At 32.2% G+C, this 15,357-nt stretch overlaps 1 protein-coding gene across 1 annotated transcript; it reads right to left on the bottom strand.

Moving 5' to 3' along the window:
- Positions 1 to 8,901: 8,901 nt before the first annotated feature.
- Positions 8,902 to 13,823, bottom strand: LOC125856723 (protein FATTY ACID EXPORT 1, chloroplastic). Its single transcript, XM_049536346.1, has 6 exons — positions 13,662 to 13,823; positions 11,824 to 12,061; positions 10,291 to 10,458; positions 9,502 to 9,548; positions 9,378 to 9,418; positions 8,902 to 9,301 (listed from the first exon to the last, which is right to left on the bottom strand). Exons 1-6 carry the CDS (start codon positions 13,758 to 13,760, stop codon positions 9,208 to 9,210), a joined length of 687 nt encoding a protein of 228 aa, XP_049392303.1. The 5' UTR covers positions 13,761 to 13,823; the 3' UTR covers positions 8,902 to 9,207.
- Between the last annotated feature and the right edge of the window lie 1,534 nt (positions 13,824 to 15,357).

Below are 15,357 nucleotides of genomic sequence, written 5' to 3'. Positions count from 1 at the left end.
ATCTTCATTTTAACTCCAAATTCGACTCCGTAAATTCTCATGGACCCGTTTCGACATTCTAAGACTGCTGGAATAGACGGAAATCCTATTCGAGTCTCGAAACTCCAAATGACTCGAAGTAGCACTTTTAACCAAACTTTAACTCTTAAAAACTCAACTTTCCAAAAACTCAACTTTTCATCAATTTTCCTTCAAACCAACTTCGAAAATACAACAATTAGGACTCGGGGCAATTATCGAGAGGGGTAAAACGGTCATTTTATGAAAATTTCCAAAAATGACCTTTAGGGTCATTACAATTTTTTTTGAATTAAAAAAAAGAATTAAAAAAAATATTAGGGCCCCTCTTTAATATTTGGCTTTAGGCCTTCAATCTTGTTGAGTCGGCCCTGATTACCATATGAATATTATCTCATGACTTTATTGCGAAGAAATTAGTAGATTGAGTTACGAAGCAAGAATAATATAGTGTAATATGTATCATTATAATAGAGTGCTCGAATTAAAAAAAACATGTATTAATATTATATAGATTAGCGTATTTCAGTTAAAATATCTGAAAGTAACAAAAATGATATATACCTGAATTTTGTAATTGCACATATATATGTTGAATATGCATGGATTATTCTTATTAAAAAGGTGCAATCAAAATATTATTAACTTCATTGATGCAACACTACAATTTACAAAAGAGATATTTTGAACTTTTCAAAATGTTACATAATTTCATCATTAGTACCAACTATGTTTTACAAATAATTAGTAGCATTATTTTTGGACCAAAATCAAAGAATCTCACTTGTCTATTTAGGATTTAGGATTAAACATTTGAATTAGGAGCACTTATTTTGGTCAATATTTATTTTGAGGATCATTTCATTATTTTTCAATAATTCCATTTTGAAATTTGTTAGATCAGTACATACAATAATGCATTTAATTAATTGATTGTGGAATAATTATTGAGATGACATAAAATAGCATTATCAATAGGGTGCAAGGGCATGATGCATTTAAATTTTTTGTTAAGAGCGTTAAATGATGTATATCTAATACAATGTATATATATATATATATATTATAGTTTCTGACAGAAGATATTTAATTGATCATTCTTCCTCAGAAATTTGGATAGAGCTAAGTTTAGGTAGTTAAAGAGGTTCAATTTTACATTTCTTTCGCTTATTTAAAAAAAAAATATTATTGTTAGAATTTCTGACTTTGCTACCGCGATGGAAAGTTGAATGAAGTTGTGAGTCTAAGAAACTAAAAGTGGTGTATAATGTGATCATTATAATTGGATTTAGTCTAATATTAATGGAGGTCATTGTCATATTTTAGGTTCAAGTAATCTGAAATACTTGGACTATAGCTATATAACCCTCCACCAATTTAAATTTTTTATAAAGAATGAAATTCTTAATGACCATGATTTGGTAAGTTATAAGGAATCCTTAATGTAACTGGTAAAATTATTGTCATGTGATTAAAAGCTTATGGATTCAAGCTATTGAAATAGACTTTTAAAAAATGTATGGTAAAATTACATATAATAGACCTTTATTATCTGATTCTTTTTTCTAATCCTGCATATGGTGGGAGTTTAATGCACTGAACTATTTTTTTTTATGAAGAAAAAAAAGTTTTTTTCCACAAATTAAACTATCCATAAACAATATTGCTTGATGCTATAATAATTATCTTATTGTTAAAGAATTGCCATTAAAATTTTTCTAAAATATGATGCTAAAAAGATTGTCAGATGCACTAAATTTATAGGATTTAGAAAAAAGTTAGACTATATTAAGTTTATTATACGTAATCTTACCTTGTATTTTCATCAGGAGACTCTTTTTTTGGTAACTTAAACCCGTTCCTTCTTAATCACGTGACGTCAAACTTTTACCATTGTATCAATGCTTCTATTCATATACCAAAAATCCAAGATAGATAAGAAAGGGAGTCACGTGGTCCAAGAGGGGTCGGACTACATTGAGTGATTCGTCATTCAGAGTCTTACTATATATATATATATATATACAAGAAACTGTTTTTATAAATTGAACTCATATTTTCCTAATCATCATATGACACCAATTCTTACCGTTATGTCAATTAATCATATAGCAAAAACCCCTAGCTAGCTTGGTAATATCCAAATTAAACGAGGATAAGATAAACCATATATTTTGATTGATATATGAAAATGACCTTTAATTATTCATCACACACATTTTCAATGTGCTATATAATAACTAATTGGAACAATCTTTCAAAACAAATTAAGCAAAACAAAATAAGATAAAATTCATCATAACTATTCGTCTATTTTTAATTAACTAAAAGTTTCGAATTTTAACTCTAGTGTTGGAATCATCTTTAATTACTCGGAAAATCTGACACACATTTAAATTATTTAAACTACAAAGTAAATACCAACATCGAAAGAAACCAATTAAAAAAGAAATATAATACATTATTTATATTAGTAATTCTAAAAGAAAAAAATATATTTTGATTATATGGAGACAAATCTAGAAAAAAGAAAAGAGTATGGAAGATATGTTTCAACTCAAGATATTATGGATAAAAGAAGGGAAAAAGAGATCATCACCACTTCTTTTGGTTTATGAATAATAGTCACTTTTTATCTTCACGTGATAGATATATTGGTTCTTAATTTTATATTTTACAAAATAAAATTGTTTTATGGAAAAATTATCTAAATACACAACTTATTATATTATGTTTTCTAAATTTTTCTATCATTTAAAAAAATTATAAAAATTTCTACTTTACGTGATATATCAGTCAGATACATCACTTTACGTGATATATCGGTCGGATACATCACTTTATGATGTATCGGAGCGTATTTGATGTATCAGGACATTACTTTATGCTATGTATCAGTTGGATACATCACTTTATGCGATGTAACGGCCAGATACATCATTTTACACAATGTATCGGGACATATGCGATGTATCGGAACATTTAGTGATGTATCCGAAACCAAGACGCGGTATATCAGGACGTTGAGGGATGTATCTAAAATTGAAACGCGATGTATCAAAACGTTTTGGGATGTATCCAAATTTCACCAAATTTAAGAGATTTTTGTAATTTGGAAAAGAATAGAGATAAAGATGTAATTAACTCTTTAACACTATGAAATTTGTGTAAAATCTACTTATTTTATTACCAAAATTGAGCTTTATATTTACTAATTTTTGGAATTAGTCAAAATAGGAATAAAATTGATGATATTTGAACAACTTATTTTTTTTGTATTTAAGCTAAATCTTGAATATAGATCATAATATAACCTTGCCTTGACCGATCGTTGTTAGGTTTTTCATCTCTTATGAACTTGTTCTTGATCTTCGATCAAGTTCGTATAAAGCAAAAACTTGTCCCACGTATGATTTGGAGGTCGAGTACTACTCAACAATATTATAAATATACAATGTACTCATCGATTGTCTTTTGATTTTTTCATGTGGGAAGGAGTCTTTTTTTTGAGATATTAAATGTATGACGATCTCATTGGAAGATTTAAAAAGACATATATATAGAGAGATAAAGATTATTACTTGGAGATATAATAAGATATAATATAACAGTTCAATTAAAAGGAAAATAAAATTCGTATATATAAAGATGTTTAAAATGACATGTAGATTTTTTTTCTTTTCTTTTTTATTTATAAATCATATTCAACATGGATATCGAATTGAAAATGAGCCCTCTGAGATCGTAGGTGATAAGTATCTTTTCATCTTTAATCAAAGGTTTTAGATTTGAGCTGTAGGTTGTAGCTATCGATTCGACTTGGTATGAAATGCTTTATAGCACGAGTTTAAATTAATCGAGTTCTAAAGTGAATATCGATTACTAAATAAAAGATGAAAAAATCGAGGAATTAAATACACAAATAAATTTAATAAAACATTTATAGTTTGAAAGCAACTCAAAGAAGTGGAGACAACAAAGCAAGTTCGAACTCCACAAAGTCCTAAGAAATTGGCTTTTTAAGGCCACGCTTAAGGAAATGTTTTTGAGTTTTTTTCTGAAGACTTTTTGTGTCAATAGCCAGCCATCTCCACTATCATTCCGTTTCAAAATTTAAATTTAACGAATTTGATTTTTAAGATTTTTAATATTGAACTCACGTATAAAAAGTACTACTTCGAATTTCACATATATATCTATACTTTGTGTTTTTGAAAAATATTAAATTCAAATGAACTTACTGAAACGAAGTTAGTTAGAATTTTATGAATCTTAGATTCTAAAAAGAATAAAAAAAATTTCAACATAAATTAGTCATACATTTAGATGGATTTTTCTAAGCTATTGAATTCTGCTGAACATGTAATTGTCTACTTACTATCTCAACTATATCGCCGCTGATCATGTCGCTATTCTTCATTTACTATATTTTTCTTGAGGTAATTCACTATTAAAAAAACATGAATTTTCGATATAGGAAATTGGTTCATCGGAAACTCACATTATTTTAATAGTGATTACATCAATCATGATAAGATTTGTAAGTTGATAATGGGTTATCTATCTCGTACGACTTGACATAGACATGTTAAGATAACATGTGAATCGTCATGTAAGGTAGGATACATTCTCCTCTTAGAAATCATTGAAACTTTACCAATTATAATGAGAAAAAATGAATAGAATTTCTTTAGAGATTTTCTATTAGATGATAAGTCACTTTCCCAAATCTAGATTTATTCAAAATAGATAGCATGTGCTACCCATTTGTTGTTTAATGGCTAAGATAGCCTAGTTGAGAATATCATCTAATCACTTGAGGAAAAAAACAAGTTTGAAAGTTACAACTCCATACATGTTTTTGCACACTTATAATTCATGCTTCACTTCTTGAAAATGATGTGTTTGATGTGATCTAATTGTTTTTAATTAGAGGACTTGAGTTTAAGCTTTGCAAGTGAAGAAACTCTTGGCAAAGAGCTTTTTCCCCTGAAAGGGTCTTATGTACACAACATGAATTTAGGCAAAACCCTCTATAGTACCAAGGCTCGTAGGGTGTGCATGACTGGTGTAATCTCTTCATCTTTAACTAGAAATGATATCGAATTCAAGCCTGTGAAACGGAGAAACCCTGTGAGTGCTTACGCACCCCTTTAAATTGACCTTTCATAAAGCGATGATGGAACCCCCTAGTAAGGAGAGTTTCCATCTTGAATGAATCTTACACAGTGCGATAGATGTGATCCCTTCATGACTCCTTAACTATAAATGTCTCGGGTTTGATAGCCCTGCAAATTTCTAGTAGGACACACTTCTCCCTTTAAAAGGCCCTATGTGCCAAGAATATCGATGAGATCCTCTTCATAATTAATGCATAAATTTATTTTTTTAAAAGCAAAAATAGTTTCAAAATTTAAACTTAATGAGTTCAATATTTAACAATTTTATGAGTTTAATATGGTCCTCCACAAAACATATTAGATTCAATTGAAAACCAATACATGTTAAGGAAACACATTGCACTTAAGTTTTTTTGGGCCAAGAAAATGAAATTTTAATAAAATGTCTATTTTTTCTTAACTTAGCCTTTCAAAAAGAAGGAAATAAACCATAAAATTTCACGATGCAAGTTGTACACTTTTTTTGTTGTTGTTGACTTCTTGTTGCATATTTAGTAAAAAATAATAATACAAGTAGTGTTTCTGAATTGGACCCAAATTGACTTATGACTCATAAATAGAACAATTGTTTGGCTAAAATGTAAACACTTGATAACATTGTAGTAACTATACTTCTTCTCCTTTTAGTGAGTTCATAAGAATATTAGTATTTGTGCATGAAAAGTGTGTCAAGAGTCTATCGGAAACAACATTTCTACCTCACACAAGGTAGATGTAAGGTTAAAAATGATGATGCATGATTAGAAGGTCGGTGCATAATTGGCTTGCCCCTTCTTTTTTACTCCACTTAATCCTTTTGTGCGCCCCAACCACACTATCATACCATTAGTCATGATGTGCGCCTAAATCACACATAATGTAATGCCACAAATGTTAGAACATTCTATTCAAGTAGAATATCCAATGTCAAAGTAGCATGAAATTTGTGATTGAAATAAACAATGAAAACAGTTGAAAAAAAGAATGGAAATGACACAAAAGCAATTAGCAACCAATGTGAAAATGAAGTCACTAAGTGGAGACCATGACAAGACCTAAAAGTGCAACTTATGCATCTCCAAAATACTTTTCAAAGAACAAGATTCTAATTGCAACTCAAAATCCACCATCCAAACACAACTCTAAGACCCCCCAACCCCCTCCCCCATGAAGGGACAATAAGATCATTCAACTCTTAATCACTAGTCTCAGGTTCGAGTCCTAAATATGGAAAAATTTCTGATAGAGAGAGCTTACCCATACAATGAGCCTTAAACGACACAAATCCAAATCAATCGAGACTCAAATGCAGATACTGGACATAAGCTGGAAACCAAATAAATAAATAAATACAACTATGAAAGAAGAAAGATTTTAGACAAAGAGGAATGGGACATTTCAAAAGTTGAGAAGGAAAATAGTTGGTTGAAGTTAGTTAGTGCTCTTTGTAGGCCAAGCAATTGAGTTAGTTAAAGACTACTAATATACTAATTCTAAATGGACAAGTGTCACACTACCAAGTTGCCTATTTCTTGGACTTACATAAAGCTTAACATGCCGCCACGTGGATGTAACTGCACCTTGATGGATTTTTGACAATAATGCCATCCTAATATAAAGAAAGCCCACAACTTTCGTCCAGTAGTAAGAGCATAACGTGTGATGTGTAAGTTAGACGCATGTCACTTATGTTGCTCCGACTCTTTTAGATGTTGATAAGTGCATATCACACTATTTAAAAGTAGTGCATTTTTTAAGGATCCGAAATAAAAGACGAGAGAATTTTTCCTTTATTTTGACTACCCTAGTTTAGAGGACTTGACGGACCACCTCAGAGGTCGGAAGAAGATTCTTGGAGACCATGGAAACCATTGCTGAAAGGGGTATGGGGGACAAGTGGTACCGCAACACGTTTGGCGTATCCGGACAACTTTATTTTTTTGATAACTCCTCAATCAAACTCAAACTCAAACTCAAGCTCAATGGTGGATAAAAATTAATAGTAATAAGGCAGTTATAACAGCAACAAGTGGACAAGCTGGAGTTGCTCAAATGTTAAACACCCTTCACCTCCAATCCTAAGGTTGTAAGTTCGAGTCACTAAGGAAACAATTAGATAAGTAACAAGTAGTACACTTGTGTCAGTCAAGACTTGAAAACCTGGAAGACATAAGCAAAAGGTTATGGTAAAAGACCAAGATAGTTGTGTAAGGTTTTCCTTGGTGGTATAGCACTTGCATATGGCTCTAAGAAAGGCAGTTTGACGTACACTACAAGGTGGGGTATCGAACTCTCACCAATAAGGTGAATGCTCAAGTAACCAACCAATTGAGCCACTAAGATTTCCCCGTATGACTCTCTTTCTCATTAATGAAATACACTTTACAAAGAAAGAAAGCTTCAAGGTTGTGTAACAATGCAGAAGAAAGATGCCCATCATCAATTAACAGACAGTTGGATAGTGCAACAGATATTGCACTAGTCCATACAGATCCTTCTTTACATATTTGCATCAGAAATTTAATCATCATATTTTCTTTATGATGCGGCGTTCGAGTCAACTTGTGCGCACCTCAACTATTCTACCGGTACCTCCTACCTTCTACCTCCCACCAGCCCAAGTGCCGGGTAACTCCGTCTGCCAAAGCTTAGGCAGATAGGAAGAAATCACCTGATTTTTCGCCACCGCTAGGCTGAGCCTAAGACCTCATGGTTCACTTACTACCTCATTGACCATTAGGCCACACCCTTGGGTGCACAAATTTTAACCATTATTTCATCTAATGAAATCATTAGTTTGTTAGGAAACAACATGTCTACAAATAATAAAAAAACTAAAGCAGTAAACCAAATTAACAGTGATAAGGAAAAGAAGTAAAGGCTCCAACTTGGTAGGCAAATATTTCATTTCCTCTCCCTTCCTTTATTAATTATCAGTATGGTCAGATGTAGTTGAGGGATACTTATAGTTCAATGTCTTTCCTCCATTGCGTCAGGACAATAATTAAAACAAGTTGAGCACAAAAAGCTCCATTTCTGTGTTTTTCAGTTAGCTTCTGCATTTATTAAATGGCAAACCTGAACGTCACTTCTCTTCCCAAAGGGGACTGAAGCAACGAAATTGACTCATTCTTCCTATGTTAATTTTGAGAAAGTAAGGGATGAACACTCTGAAGAGTTTTCAGAGCATCTTTTCCTATACTACCATAGAACATCAGAGTTAACTATCTTCCGAGACATCTTTGTAATACACAGGGTGATGCTCAGAACTGTAAAAGGAACTGCTTACAAGTTGGTCATAAAGTAATTTCACAAGGAACAGAAAGAATTTGGACCAACGTCCCTACCAGCATTTTATGGATCTTATGGAAAGAGAGGAATCGAAGATGCTTTGAAGGGAGAGCTGTACCTTCCCCTAGCTTGAAACATAAATGGTTCTATCAACTTTCGTAGTGTCAGCTCAAAAATGAGTATGAAGTTGAGACACTGTTAGATTTCTTGCGTTCTTTGCAAAAGTAGTTTGATACCTCTTGTACTTATCCATCACTTATTGCTAATCTTCTATCAACAAAAAGACTTGCACACACTTGTCAGGAAAACAACTGTAATCAGTAACCTCAAAGAACCCCAAGCACGGCACCTCAAATACCCGAAAAATAACATAGTTGACGTTTCTCAGCAGCAAACGTTTAAAAGTTACAAAGATAATCCTGTAAAACATCATTAAGAACAAGAACAACAGCTAAAACACCGCATATTATAGTACTTACAATAAATAATACATAATTTACATGAAAAACTGGACACTTAACTCCACCAGAAAGTTTCTACGTTACAATCTCCTACAGTGCTAAGTATAACCCAAAATCAATAATACATATTCAAGATGAAGTACAATCAAAACTCCCTCATCATTTTCAATGTAAAATTGCACAAATTAATGAGTCTTCTCGCTGGCAAACCAACTGTGCACAGTGATTGAGAATTCCGAGTAATTCTAGGAATTAAATCTGACCTTTCTAGATTCTTGTCAAGATGTCCCAGCAGCAGATACCTTCAGCTTCTTGGGTAATGGATTCCCCCCAGACAATACCACGTAAGAGTAGAAGCAAAACATTGCAGCACTGTCATTTCAGACAGCAGAATTCAGATAATGATACACATCACAATGAATTTCAAGAAAAAAAGACATTACAATACCTCATGGCAGCATAAAAGCCAGTGGGAAATACTTTCCTTGTCTGCAAAAAAACTACAATCATCAATTTGAAAATGCAAGCCACTGAATAATCTAATAGAAGACTTTCAGAATACACGGAACTACCAGAGAGAAAGTCTGCATGTTTTTCCATAGAAGGATTGCAGCAAGCACTGCAGGGACATAGCAGTGAAGTCATTAATAATTGGAGAGACAGTATATATCGAATATCCACTAGGCTGGATGTATTGATGTCAACAACAACCAACTAAACAAAATGTTTTCATTTGCTTCAACAAATGTGGCAAGAAAGAGTGACAGATCAATCTCGAAATTGTTTTGCTTGAGGTAGGAAATTAGAAGCAAAAAAAAAAAAAAAAGATCTTCAAATGGAAGATGGGAAAATACTTTCCTTCTTCCGTTCTTTTTCCTTTTCAGAGCAAGGATTATTTCCTCCTAAAAGATGTTTCCATGGACTTAATATATTCATATAACCGGGTGGTTGAGGGCGGGAAGTTGTGAAATTGAGAGCTAGAAATATACATTATTAATTTATAGATGTCTGGTTCATTTCAAACAATCACGTAATCAATTTTACTAAAGTTCCATTTCCCAAGTGTTTTTACATATCCGTTGTCTCATTCACAGAAAATATCTATCAACCGAATGATATACACATACAATTTGTCTTTCCTATCCCTGACTTCCCAAATTGACAAAATACTATTGTTCAACGAAAAGAACGAGTTACTGCTCAAAGAAAAGAATGCGAAAACATAAGGCTGACAAAAAATGTTAACACTAAGATCAGATAAAAAGAGATCACACTCAAAGAAATCGTTCCCTTTTCATCAGCAAATTAAAGGAAGTCCAGCTGCACAGATAGCAATTAACTTACAGGAAACCAGCAAATACCTGCTTGACCCAGTATGAATGGCAAGCTAGATTTTCCTTGTCTCCAGACCCTCAAGCTAATGGTGCTGAAGGCCAGTAAAGCACCTCCAAAAAGAACACCATTACTTAAAGTCGCAGGGTTTCTTGAGAAAATAAAACCAACAATTCCCCCAGTGAAAACAAGACCACCTGTGATGAGGATCACTTAAGTACTTACTAATCATAATAATTAAGTAGCTGCAAGAATTATAAACACCACTGTGATAAGAAATTATAGGTAAGACAGAAACATAATAGAAATATTTTCTGTCATTTTGATCTCCTTATTTATGTTACTTGACATCTTTCTGATAAATAAATGTTTCCACTTGATTTATGTGATTAGTTTGATTTATCTATCACAAAAGCAGTGAATATAATAGAAAGAAGGAGAGAGAGAAGAAACGTGCTAGATTGCTGAAGACATTATTAGTTCTTGAAAGAAGCACAGGAAGATTCAAAGCTAGTAACAGAGAGATATAGCTCAAGATAACACTCTTACATAGGCACCAGAATGATTAAAATATTTGCTGAATCTAATGATTAAGATTCTGAGAATCATTGGTTCCTGTGTAAAGTTGAGAACTTTATATAGCTAAAAGAAATGCAAGGGACTAATACCTTGATGTAGTTAACAAGGGAATGATTCTACCTTTTTGCCCTACCTATATCTATTGCATCACCAAACATCTATAGGATGCACAAGCTCCTAAATAATGAAGCAAATTTATTGGATCCAGTGACACATCGGGGATTCCACTAGGATAGGTCATTCAATAGAACTGGTGTTTACAGTTACAGAAATGTGTTAGGGATATATACTGGTGTTCACAACATAATTATCAGATAAAGAAACAAATATGTACGCTTATGTGTTAGGGTGCGACCCTTCCCCCGACCCAGCTTAATGTGGGATGCTTTGTGCACAGGGCTGCCCCCTTTATAAGAAGTACACATAGCAAAAGAAGGAGTTGTAAAGAATGTTGCTCTCGACAAGAAGACACCTACCCTCTATCCAAGTAGTTATCCTAAGTACTGCAGAAGCAAAAGAAAAACAACAAGACATTTGCACTTTTAGGTAGTTTCCCCTAAAAAGCCCTTCCATTCCTCTCGATTTGAACTCCTAATGTAATAGTTGAAGGAATGCCCTAAAGCATATCCTAAGAATTGTTGGAAACATAATCTTCCTTTGTCTTTACTTTAATTGGTAACCATAGAGTATAAAGAGAAGGAGTTAAAAAAGGAACGCAAAACAAACAAAATAGATAGAGACAAATCTTTTCAAAGAATCATTAAAACCTCTAGAATAGAACTTATGTTTGGATAAGGAGTCAACCTAAAAAAAGGTAATTGGTAGACAAGGTGGAAAATACTGTTTCTAGTTTATGCCATTTAAGTTTTAAGCATTATTCTGAAAAGTGCAACAAGTGAGAATACCTTGACAGAGAAAAGAAGGGTTGGTGATATCAGGCACTAAACAAGCACTAGTTTCTACCTTTTTGAGGCAATACTCACCAAAGGGAATACCAAAACAGAAATCATGAATTTTGGCAGTCCTTTTTGAAGGACTGATGGAGTTTTCTTGCACCGACCCTTTCATTTCTTTTCCTGGAACAAGTTCGTCCGACTTTAAATTTGAATTTGATGAGCTTCCATTATGTGATTGTGATGCATCTCCAGTACAACCTAAAGTGTTCCTGTTTTCTAAATTGGATAAATCCGTTCCATGAGCATCATTTCTCACAACCACTACCTGAAGTCCGTGACAAATGAAGATGTGTAAGTGCATGTACATTCCAGATAGAGTGCCGCTCACTCCACAAACCCAAATTTCAGTAAAATAATAGACAGTCCAATACAAGTAGTATTAGAAAACTAAAATCATTATCAGTTTGGAAGTCAAATGCCAGATGTCAACCAATAAATCACCAAATTGCTTTAAAGAAACAAAAGAAAGGAAACAAATAAGGACGACAAATTAAGATTTTACGCAGATAAATGGTTCCATCTTTAGTCGGCTTTGATATGATTTGTGAGCAAAAACATCTTCTATTACTAGTAGCCAGCTAGCCACAAGAGAATATTGAAGTAAGTTGATAGAGAAACATCAACTTGGAGTTTGATATGTGAATAGTTAATGAATTTGATTTATTGCAAATCGTAGATGATGCATAGAATTCTGAGGTACACACAAGTTGGCCCAAACACTACCTATTTGTGTTAGGTTGAGAAAATGGAGCGGATGGAGGATTCGCACAACTAACTCACCTAAATTATAACTGATCCAACTAATTTGGAATGAAGGTATAGCTGATTGACATGACTCCTACATTAAACTCGAGCTTAATATTACAACAATGTATGCAATATTAAATTCAAGTCGGATCAATCAAAACAAAATAGGAGGGGTAATTGGAAACAGACAAGTATATGCTAATATTCTGCCTATTAATTTTTCAATGTCAAAATGTGGCTGGCAAAGAATTATTGTTAAACTCTAGAACAAAAACCCATTGAAAAACCACACTCAACCTTCATCGCAAATCATGAAAATAACACATCTTTACCAAAAAGATCATTTTTTTAATCAAATTAACATAACCCCACATCAAAAATTCATCAAGTTCCTTCCTTTTTCTTCTGGGATTTCTTAAAATCCTTTCCTTTTATCTCTAACGAAACAAAAATAACCACACTCAACCTTCATTGCAACCCATTGAAGGACCACATTTTTACCCAAAAAGATCAAACTTTTAACCAAATTAACAGCACCCCACATCAAAAGTTCATCAAATTCCTTCCTTTTTTCTTGAATTTCTTCAAATTATTTCCTTTTTTCTCCAAACAAACAAGAATAACCACACTTAACCTTCATTGGAAACCATGAAATGACCACATTTTTACAAAAAAAGATCAAATTTTTAACCAAATTAACATAACCACACATAAATAATTCATCAAATTCCTTCCTTCTTTTTCTGGGATTTCATCAAATTCTTTCCTTTTATCTCCAAACAAACAAGAATAACAACCCTCAACCTTCATTGCAAACCATGAAAAGACCACATTTTGACCAAAAGATCAAAATTTTAACCAAATTAGCATAACCCCACATCAAATATTCATCAAATTACTTCCCTTTTTTCTGGGATTTCTTCAAATTCTTTCCTTCTATCTCCAAACAAACAAAAACAAAAGCAAACACAAAATAAAAAACACTAATTTCTCAATTACAAAAAAAAACATAAATGAGAAATTCAAAACAAGATAACAAGTTAAGCAAAATTTGGGGAAAAAAGAGAAATAAAAAATAAGCAAATAAAATACAAAAAAAATAATTAAAAAAGAGGCACCTTCCGTGGAAGAGTAGAACAAGGATGGAGATGAGTGTGGAACAGAAATCTCCTATTGATGGAAGAGAAGCATGAGAGCTGAGAAATCGTTGATGACATTCTTGATTCACTTTGAATTAATTTTTTGAGAAAAATGTCGGAATATTCAAAGTTGAGTTTTTATGAATTTGAGAAAGTGAGAAAAATGGTTCCTATTGTTCAGGAGACTGTGGGACTAAATGGGGCATATTTAATACTTTTGGTCCATTAATAGATAGTATAGTGTTTTTTTTTTAAAGAAAGAAGCATTGAAAAATACTCTTGAACTTGACGTAAATTATTAGTTTCGTTTTTTAATTTATTGACAACCTTAAAAACACTTTTCTACTTGATTAATTAAACTTAGATACACCTCCGATCTACCACGTTATAGCAAGTGGTCTCAAACTCTTGTACGTGCATGTGATTCTTAATAAGAAATCGAGAGAAGTGTTGGAAACACTCCTAATTTGACGAAAATTTAGGGGTGTATTTCACTCATGTTGCAAGATTGGCGGTGTATTTAAGTTCAGTTAGTCAAGTAAAGAGGTGTTTTTAAAGCTGTCAATAGTTCGGAGATGAAACTAATAATTTGCACCGAGTTTAGGGGTATTTACAATACTTCTTAGCTAAATATTTATATAAGTATCATTCTTTTGCGAATTTGGTCCTTGAAATATCCGATATTCGCTGAACTATTACCAACTATCGTCAAATACCTGTTAGGATCATCAAACCATGCGCTTTGCTATCACTTGTTGGGTTCACAATTAATCAGGACGTCATGCGTAAGTTTACAATTGCAAATCAAAATGGTGATAAATTATAAAACAAAAACTTATACTAAAAATATAATATTATTATTTGGTTTAGCTAATCGGCTTATATATGAAAAACTAATTAAAAAATATTAAAACCATTGAGAGAAAAATATCTGCATAAACAAAACTCTTTAAACGATTATATTGTGGATGTCATTGTGTTCTTGATATGAGAAAATGAGTCTTTAATTTACAGAGTTCCATATTTTCCCCCTTAGTAAAGAATAAACCAAATATGGAAAAAAAAAATAATATTTTCCTTTTAGAAAAAATTAAAGCATTTATGGTAATACTTTGATTTTTTCTAAGGAAAAATTATAACTCAAACAAGGTAAAAAAAATTTTAGGGCAAAACTCTAACAAATCTCTCTTTTTGACTAAATTTTCTTAACATAACTTGATCTGTCTTATTTACTACATGATATATTTATTCTTCACATGGTGTTCATCACTGTTGCTTGTCACGGTTAGAAATAAAGTTTAAAATCTATGGGATAAAAATATTTTATTTTTATTCTTAAAATTGCAGGAACAAGAAATGTTGAAAATATGGTTGAAACTTCTTCTACACATGTAGCTGGGCCATCAAATTGATTTGAAATAGTCTTGAATCTGTCTTCAATTTCGTTCAACTATTATTTCATTAAACCATGTGCTCTGATAGCACTAGTTGAGTTCGAAAGTAATCAGGACGTTATGCAGAAGCTTACAATTACAAATCAAGACGGTGATAAATTAGATGACAAAAACTCATACTATAAACATAATATTATTATATGGTTTGTATGAAAAACTAATAGCAAAGAAGAGAAAAAGTTACAAGAATATACTATTTAAGACCTTAATTTACATTATAT

The sequence above is a fragment of the Solanum stenotomum genome, chromosome 2 (genome assembly GCF_019186545.1).
Source record: "Solanum stenotomum isolate F172 chromosome 2, ASM1918654v1, whole genome shotgun sequence".
NCBI classification, from domain to species: Eukaryota; Viridiplantae; Streptophyta; class Magnoliopsida; order Solanales; family Solanaceae; genus Solanum; species Solanum stenotomum.
The sequence above is the reverse complement of the archived record's forward strand: the minus strand, read 5'-3'. Positions and strand labels throughout refer to the sequence as shown.